This window comes from Mesoplodon bidens, assembly GCF_964165515.1.
Source record: "Mesoplodon bidens genome assembly, chromosome: 16".
NCBI lineage: Eukaryota > Metazoa > Chordata > Mammalia > Artiodactyla > Ziphiidae > Mesoplodon > Mesoplodon bidens.
In genome coordinates, this window is record NC_138173.1 from 5,615,830 (window position 1) to 5,625,304 (window position 9,475).

At 39.5% G+C, this 9,475-nt stretch overlaps 1 protein-coding gene across 2 annotated transcripts; it reads right to left on the reverse strand.

Moving 5' to 3' along the window:
• Positions 1–4,383: 4,383 nt before the first annotated feature.
• On the reverse strand, positions 4,384–9,155 carry PLAG1 (PLAG1 zinc finger; the record flags this gene model as incomplete). Of its 2 annotated transcripts, none has more annotated exons than XM_081258440.1 (2): positions 4,384–5,671; positions 9,078–9,155. In XM_081258440.1, the coding sequence occupies one exon, from the start codon at positions 5,665–5,667 to the stop codon at positions 4,414–4,416; it is 1,254 nt and encodes a 417-aa protein (XP_081114566.1). In that variant the 3' UTR covers positions 4,384–4,413. The 2 variants fall into 2 exon arrangements, with proteins under 2 accessions (XP_081114566.1, XP_081114565.1); XM_081258439.1 differs by lacking the exon at positions 9,078–9,155 and adding an exon at positions 6,192–6,433.
• Positions 9,156–9,475: the final 320 nt, after the last annotated feature.

The following is a 9,475-nucleotide window of genomic DNA, read 5'->3' on the forward strand; positions in this document are numbered from 1 at the left end:
TCTGAGAAGATACACATTCATTCTGGTTCATCTGTACCACTGAAGCTTATACAATGAAGTGTTTTATACATTAGCAATAGTTCTGTTATTTCTAAGCTAGATAACTTATCAAAAGACACTGCCTTCCATCCTCAGAGGGCTGACAACGTCGGAGAAGGGACTGGGAGGGTGATCTGAGCGTGGCTTTACCATTGTGGGTGGGATCATCTCGATTTAGATGATCAGAAAGGAGCTCTGTATGGGTTTTTAGCACAGAACTACACAACACAACTTATGTGGCTCTATGCGATCACAACAGACTATCTGTGTGGTACACAGCTGCTGACGCAGTATGGGAAAAATAAGACAAGGTCAACGTAGGCACTCATTTCTCAGAGATAACAGTCTGCCATTGCTAATGAAGAATACTCAGCATCTGAAAGATCTCCTCCAACGCCACATGGATCTCAGTAGGCTAGAAGCAACTTGGGTGAACTGTTTTTTTTTTTTTTAATTTACATACTGGGAAGACAGTGTGTTTTGAGACACGTAAACCTTGTAAAAAAATAAACCATTGTAAAACCTTATGAAAAGACACACACTGATTCTGTGCAATATAGCAAATTGATAAGAAAACACTGTAAAAATGTACCTGTTTAAAATACCATCTACCATTTTTGAACACAAAGCATTATATATCAAAGGCCTACATATATATCATCTAATGGCACTTGAAACAAATTATAATAAGTCTTAAAATAAAAGGCATAACCTATAAGAAAGTTTCTGTAAAGGTTTAGATTCGTTTTGAAAGTGCTATATCTTGTAATATGTGTAGTATAGAGGTTGACCAAGCTCTATTTTTAAAAAAAATATTGGCCTATATATGTGTATTGCTTTCTAGATGAATGATCCTGAAAATATGTACTCTTTAACATTCATTATTAGCTTAATAAAGCAATCAGCTCTGGCTCATGTTTCAGTCAGTATATGGTTTTTAAAAACCGCTACTGTCCAAATTAACACAATATGTCACTATATTCCACAAGTGACTAAGAATAATAAAGCACAAGCAACAAATAGGCAAAAATACACAGCTTGGAAGAAACACTAAATGAAATTAAAAAGCTGCACAAAGAGTAGTGCATGATCAGCCAGGACAATGGAAGTTCTGAAAAATGGAACCTGGTAATAGGATTTTAAGATGCATGTTTTAACAGTGACCAACAGCTATAAAGATGATATTTGCATCCATTGGTGGAGAATATTGCTTACGGTGTCAAGATCCTTCCACACTCATGCTTCTGTGTCTGGTGATCTAATTTGTACAAACACATGGAAGGTCAAACTGAATGAGGTTCAATATCTTGTCTGAGGTCCAAATTCTAAACTGAAATATTTTTACTTGATAATCCCTTTTTTTTTTTAAAATAAATCAAGCAAAGGCACTACTAGAAATTCCAGGGATGATGATTCTGACCACCGGAGAATGAAAACAGCATTGGCAACAATTATTTTTAATCACATCCAGTTGACATAAAAATGTGTCAATTTTTTTTTTTTTTTTTTTTTTTTTAGGAAAAAAAAGAGCCAGTTCGGTGTTACAGCCTTGTCAGACCATTGTGCAATTAAAATAAATGAGTAAGCCTCATGTTTAATATAGATTCTCTCAAAAGGGGTTTAGTGACCACTACAGTCAATTTAAAAAACAAATTAGCTGAATTCCCTCTTACTTGGAAGTGTTATTTCAAGTCTGTGGGGCAGCAACAGGCAAAGGGGTGTACATATGAAAATATGAGTCCACAATTTTAGCACTGGTGCCCTGGAAGATATGCCTCCACGCATTTGAATTCCACGCAGGGTGAGAATTAAGCTAAAAATATATATACCTACGTGGCGCCATTCCCCATTTCCAAAATGCTTTATTTAATAAATCCTGGTACTCCCTTTTTAATTTTTTTTAATTAGCAGTGAAATACAGCCTACTAAGGCCAACGTCTCAGTTCGTTATTCTGACTTTAAGCAAATTTTAGACAAAATAAAGTAGTGCTTCCACACTTGTATTTGTGATTTCTATGTGATTTCTATTTAAAAATAGGTTTTCTATTTATTTGTGCTCTGTCACCAGATTTCTTTTTCCTTTTTTTCCCCAATGGTGATTAAAGCAATATTGAACACTAATCATTCAACTAGTGATTTAAGTAAGCAATCTGTTTCATAGAAACTAAAGGAGGCGGTAATAAAGCAGAGCTAAACGCCTACTTTCAGAGCAAATATTCTCCTAATCAAAAGCTTAGGAGCAGTTTGAAAAATTTTTAAATGTATTTCCTTATTAACATATATAATTTTAATGCCTTTGGAACACACTTTTTTTTAATAAAATGTAACTTTTAATAATAAAATTTAAATACATACGTATAAAAACTACTGCTCCTAGGATTTAAAAAAAAAAATAGGAGCATGATAAAATATCAGGAGCCCAAGCCCCTTAAGAGAGCAACTTTGATTCTATGAAGTGCGATGTGTGTGTACATATATATAATATATATAGTGAAACCCCCATTTACATTATTACAATTTACATTTCTCCACAAATTATACTACTACCCAATATTTTAAATAATGTACTCTATTCAGTAATCTGCACTCATTTTTAGGAATTCTTGGTAAACATCGAAATCTGCAGTGATAATTGGCCCTATAAAAGGGAAAAGAAGCTTCCACATAGGGCAGATGAGTGCTCAGAAATATTTTTCTCTTTTTTTAAAGAGATATATACTCTTCTATAAACCCTCCCTCCTCATACCCACCCCAACAGACAGGGTCCCCAAATAAGGTGTTAACAAGTGCTTACTAGACGTGTTTCTTAGGTTGATGCCCCAACTGATTATTAGAGAAACAGAAAAATAATTCGACCTTTGAGAACATATGCTGGTTGCCTAACATGAAGAAAGCCCATAGTAACTGTTGTATTCATTGAACACAATGTTCTCGATTGTTCTTTTCACAATCACTAAGATAGTGCTTGTTTTGCTTTACTTTTCTCCCTCCCTCTACAAATTCAACTTATTTGCAACGTTCCTCCTATTTCCCAGGGACGTGTAAAAGTGGGGTTTTACTGTATATATTTTTAGTTGCTTAAGACTTTGTGGTCATTCCTCAAATAGTTTTCGAATGCATTTAACTTTAAAGTCTCCGTCCAAAAATAGCAAGGAAAGACGAATTAACACTGAATAAGAAAGATGCCATGGGAGCAGGGCTGTTGTTTTATTTTCTGTTTTTGGTGCTTAGGGACCACGAACTGCCTCAAATTCAGCAAGACGTGACATAAGCGATGTGCTTTGACTTGACTCCTAAGGGATCTCGTTTCTACCCTGGCGACAGGGGACGCGATCCCCAGACAAGTTCCCAGGCAGAGCAGCAGGTCTCACATCCGTCTCCCTGTCTAGGGTCTCTCACCCGAGAAGCGGAGACACCTCCCCTCCCCCACCATCCCCTGCCAGGATAAACACACCTGTGTTCCCCAACGGCTCTGGACTCTGGACCGACTGTACACTGACAACCCAAGGAAAACTGCTGGCTGTGCTTGACCTACCCTCTGGCCATGTAAGGTGGAAAAGACCCATCCAGAGACTGACTGAAGACTCTGATGCCATACACTATTAGTATGAATCGAACGAAAAGAGGGCAAGAAGTATAAAACGTGGCAAACATCCTGTGTACTAATTTAAGGCCAACTCTTAAGTAACGTGGAATGCCGTGTCACTTTACCAGGGGTCTCTTTTTGCTACGGATACTGGTGCTTTGTGTTTCGGTTTTGTTTTTCTTATATGTGCATAATAAAGATGGCAAACATTTGAGCCACACGATAGCAAGTCTTCAAAATATACTGACCTGAAATTATGGTCTATCTAAGAAACATATGTCATGTCCCCAGACTGGATTCTTAATTCATTTGAAGCTTTTGATTATTAATAATCCATTTAGAGGCTAGTCAAAATTTTACAACTCTCAGGTCATTCATATACATTTTAGAAAATTTAACTCTCTTGCAAAATTTTTTAATGAGCCAAATGTCAAAAGGTAGAGTCATTGTTATTGGACAAAACATGAAAAATTTAAGATCTAACAGTAATTGTAACACGGGGTTGGTAAGACTTTACTACCAATAATGGCTTTCCTATATGAGAAATCATCTTAAATTGTGACAGTTGGCAGTGAGTCAGGACAAAATACCCAGGTAAACATAACTGAACACAAATGGTTCCAAAGCTCATTTAAAAAGCCAGTTTCTATTTTATGCTGGCTTAATGAAAACTGGTACTATACAGAAGCAGAAATTTTTATACTGTCTCAAAGTAGGCACTAAAATAAAAATGGTCACCTAAGGCAGGGCTACACACACGCTTCTGTAACGGATCGGCATCGTGGAACCTACTGAAAAGCTTGATGGAAACGCGGCAGCGTTGTGCTTGTGCTTAAACTACTGGTGAAAGCTGCTGACAGTGAGTGCAGAGAACCCAGACCTATGGTGCTGGCAGGATCCGGAAGTTCCTGGGTTTGTGGCGGGAGCTGAGCCACAGAAGAATGTGCCTCCTCCTGGGGCGAGCTCACCCCAAGGCTCCCCACCGATATGGGGTTGTAGGGGGGACCGCTTAACGGTATGAAATTAAACAGCTGAGAAAAGTCCAACGCTGCTGTGTTCAGGGGCTCGCTGATGGAAATCGAGCTTTTTGACAGGGAGAGGTCCCCTGTGCCATCATCCAGCGGCCCGATCTGCGGCTCCAACGCTAGTTTAGACGACGAGGCTTGAGAGTCCTGGGAGGAGGGGGGCACACTGCCTTGCAGTTCCATCAGGTAGCTCTCGATCTCCCCCTTCAGCGGCTGTTCCTTTTCGGGGATGGAAATGGCGTATGAGGTAGAACTGAACGGGTATTTGAAAGAAAGGTGGTGAGAGGGGTGGACAGCATCCATGTCTATTGGGCACGTCATGCCCAAAGGCAGAGTTGTGATCATCTGGTGGGCAGATCCCGAGCTCTGCATGGACTGGAACGGAGTGTTGTAGAGGTTCAGCTGCAGCGTGTTTGTGAACGGCTTCGACAACAGTTCGCTGGAAGGCAAGGACATCACCGGCAGGAGCTCGTCCTTGATGGGCACGGAGACGTTGCAGGTAAAGGGATCCAGGAAGTCCACGGGCTCCGTCTTGACCTTCCGGAGTTCCTGGTTGTGACTCTTCTTCATGTGCCGCGTCAGGTGGTCCTTGCGCCCGAACCTCTGTGCACAGTACTGGCAGAGGAAGTCCTTCCTTCCCGTGTGCACCACCATGTGTCTGCGCACGTCCTTGCGCGTGTAGAAGCGGCGGTCGCAGTGCTCGCACTGGTGCTTCTTCTCCTTCACGCCCCCCGACGACTTGCCCGCGTGCGACTTCAGGTGCTCCAGCAGCACGCCTGTGCTCTCGAACGCCTGCAGGCACACCTTGCAGGTGAGGTCGCCGCTCGTGGCCGCATGCAAGGCCAGGTGCCGCTTGAACCCGAGCTTCGTGTTGTAGTTCTTGCCGCACTCTTCGCACGTGAACGTCTCTTTGTTGGGGTCGTGTGTGTGCAGGTGATTCTTCAGGTGGTCCTTCCGGTGAAACATTTTCTCACAGTAATTACACTTGTGGGTTTTCTCGGGAGAGTGCGTGGCCATGTGCCTTGAACACAGACATATTCTGTCAGCATCATGACAAAGACCGCCCGACCTCACTGTTCAAACGGAAGCTAAGCTGCTAGGCTAACACAGAACTGCCCTCGGCTCGGACACTCTTTTAACTTAATATGCATCTGCCACGAGGGTAGTTACCACACCTAAACACTGCAGAGCTGGAGCCATCTAAGTCGCCACTTTAGTTTGCACTGGTTTTTAGTGATTACAAACGTTAACGAGCAAGGCTGAATATACTCACGTTAATGTCCACACCCTTTTCTTGCAATTTCTTTTTGTACAAACGGAAATTCTACTCTCATTAAGCATTTCATTAAAAAAAAATCCAAAAACACTAACACATCAAAGTCTGTGACTTAGAATGCTAAAACTAGCCAACGTCTAATCTACTTAACATTTCTCTCTGCAAATTAGCGGAAAGATGTGGATACAAATATATACGTTTACAATGGCTTCAAATGGCCAACATAATAGAAAATAGAATCTGAAAGACAAATAGAGTTTAATACCTTTGTAATTTGTACTTAGAAACAAAGGCTTTCGTGCAGTCTTGTTGTATGCACTTGTAGGGCCTCTCTCCTGTGTGAGAGTAGGAGTGGACCTTTAATTTCTCAACACTGTTAAAGGCCTTGTCACACAGTTGGCAAGGAAAGTTTTTTCTTGGTTTGGTTTCACCACGCTTACGTTTCCCTGAAGGGACTTTCTGGGTATCTCTTACTTCTGACAAATCACCAGGAATGACAGTGGCCATCGCAGCCTAAACCAGGCCTTCTTGTTGGACACTTGGGAACTGCCCAACTCCACTAAATGATTTAGCTTTAGGTGGCTTCTCAAGTTTCATGTGGTCGTAAAAGAAAGCAAAAAGGGACTGGAAAAAAAAATAAGAAACAACTAGTTTGTAACTAGATTTAATTTTTTAAAGTTTTATTTGCTATGTGATGCTTTTGAATTAAAAAAAAAAGAAACCATAAAATGGATTCAGCTGGTCTAATGTAATATCTGTAGGCTTCTTTATATTTGTCAAAACACATATTAACGCATTGCTCAGAATGAACAGTTCACAGATCCCCTGAAATCCCACCTGACAAACGTCGTACTCAGGGAAAGCAGTCAGGAACTCTCAGGAAGCACCAAGACATGATACTATAAGTGGCATTATTAAAGCTTCACTTTTTACAAGGGACTAGAGAACATAAATCTCGCTAAGAACATAGAAATGTTTCCGCAAATATTTTAATGTCTAAAAATCATTTGTGTAATAATTTGTGCGAGCCAGGTCTAGTCACGCTCTGTGTTATAGGAAAATATAGATTAGCAGCCGAAAACTCTTTCAGGCACCTTGTGAACCATTTAGTCCAGGGAAGGCGTACTCAAGGCACAGACACCAGAGGCCTGAAAGAGTTGAACGCATTGCCCAAATTGAAAATTGATTCTTTATACCAGTGTCATCACATACAGAGGGATTTCTGAGTCAAGAGCAGAAATGACTTGTCTTCATAACAAACGTGCATTCTTGAAATGGTAAAACCTTTTGGTGTTATACATTAGCTGAGGATCATGGCTCCCTGTCTCTTGGGTGGAAGCAATGATTTGGCTGAAGTAATTTTCCCCACCATTTTTCACATCACAGAAAATGATGCTGTTCTTTGGGCACCCGAGGTGAGTGGAAGAGCCAGAGCTGGGGGACCAGCCTCTGACACACCTGTGACCCGTGTGAGTCTGAGCACACCAGTGGGCCTTGTGGCTTAGAGCACAATACCTGTGCAGGGATGCATCAGTGTAGAGGTGTGTCAGGTTGTAAAAGGTGTGTCAGAGTTTCAATTCATTATCGGTGCTGTGAGAAAGGAGGAAATGTATATATTGTATGGCAAAGAGTATGTCTACCTAAACAAAAACTTAAATTGACTGAAACCTTTGAAAATTTGTGGACAAGAGATAGGAAATATTGTCAACTGTATTTCTCAGAGGAAGAAACCAACTCCCCAAAGATCCAATTGATATAAACAAGTTAAATGATTCCTCAAGGTTCATGAATGCTAGTTTTTAGCAAGGTATTTATTTTTAAGAGACACAGAAATAATACCAGCAACCTCTCTGAAAAAGATCTGATTTTAAATTGAAAATTGGCATGTGGCTAAATGACTGTCATCAACTACTAATCAATTGGATTTCTCATTATATATTCAGAAAACAAAACCAATTTCTTTGTTTCACTTGTGTTTTGGCATCAGACTGACACTTGCCCTCGTGAGCTAGATGGATGATCTGACTTTTGCAGATTCCAGTTATCCTTTTGCAGGAGCTCCAAATTTAACCTACATTTTTGTAAAATTAAGTGTACATTACAACAGATCCTATTGCATTTTAGTGTAGAGGCTATCATTAAACAGGCAAAATATAGCAATTATCCACTCATTTGATTAAAGTGTACAGCATATGGGTAAATTAATTGGTGACTGGTTCACACAGCCTTTCTTCTTCAGTAGGTAGATACAGGCAAGGCCTTGCTTCACGCTGTTCAAATTGCCTAAGTCTCCTTTGCAATTTAAAACTGACATTAACACAATTAATGCAACTGGCATTACTACTGCTAACACAGTATGTTCCCTCTGGTTTTAGATTTTTCTGCATCTCAAGGACTTGTTCTTTTCCTGTTATATTTTCATTCAAGAGACAGCTTCTCTGCCTCTCTCAGAAAGATCTAAACAGCTATTCTGCTGTAACCAGTAATGACACTGTAAATCGGTATAAAGCATTCTGCCAAAGCAGGAAAAAAGCATAATTTTGACTCTCTTATTTCCTAACATGATGCTTTTGTGCACCTATTTAGAACACTGTGGGAAACAAGCTGATAAATTTTTCAACTGTAAAATCAACATGGAATGCAAAGTATCTAAATCCCTGTATATAGCTAATATCTGAAAATATTTCAAAGACTGGCCAGATTTTGCCATTATTGTGTTATGAGACCCAACCATAATTGGGCAGAGAATTCCAGTTGAGAAAAATAACAACTTCTGAGTTATTGATAAGAATGTACTAAAAGTGCACCATGAAACAACAAACATTTGATCATATGAAAATTGGTGATACTCAATATGGAGTAACAAATGAATTCTGTTATCTTTGGATGTACAGACTGAGCAATGAAGAATTGCAGATTTCAAATATTACACTTTTCTAAGACCAGCTGAAATTTTTTCATGGCTAACAATATCTTTTATCTCAATATATTACAAAACTCAAATTACTTATAGGTGCATTTAAAAACTACAGGATAAACATAAAGTTGCGAGCTCAACATTGAATAAAAATCCAAATTCATAATATTCATAGCAATCAAATACTTTAAAGATACGTGCATAAAACTATAGTGATTTCTGTTCAATGCATACCTGATGACAGATGGGAAAAGCGTCAGACCTTGATCTTAGCCAGTTCCATTGACTCTTCGTGGAAGAGAGCGGAATCCAGTCCTTCCCATTTTGGCCAATCTATGAAACAAAAAATAAGAATGGACTACACTCTAAACGGAACCAGTCCGCAAGTGATGGAAAATACAGGATCAAAGAATGGCAATTTCATGACACATGCTTTCATTCCATACTCTGCTGAAGAGTCATGCATTAATTTTCACCAATTGCAAATCTTTATTAGTTCAAAGCACATTTACATGACCAAATTAAGGCAGAAACAAAAAGTAAAACAGTATTACCTAGATAAATGGCATTTGGTGATGCTGAATGACTCCCCACTTCTTTCCCAAATTCAATTTAATTTTTTAAACCTAACT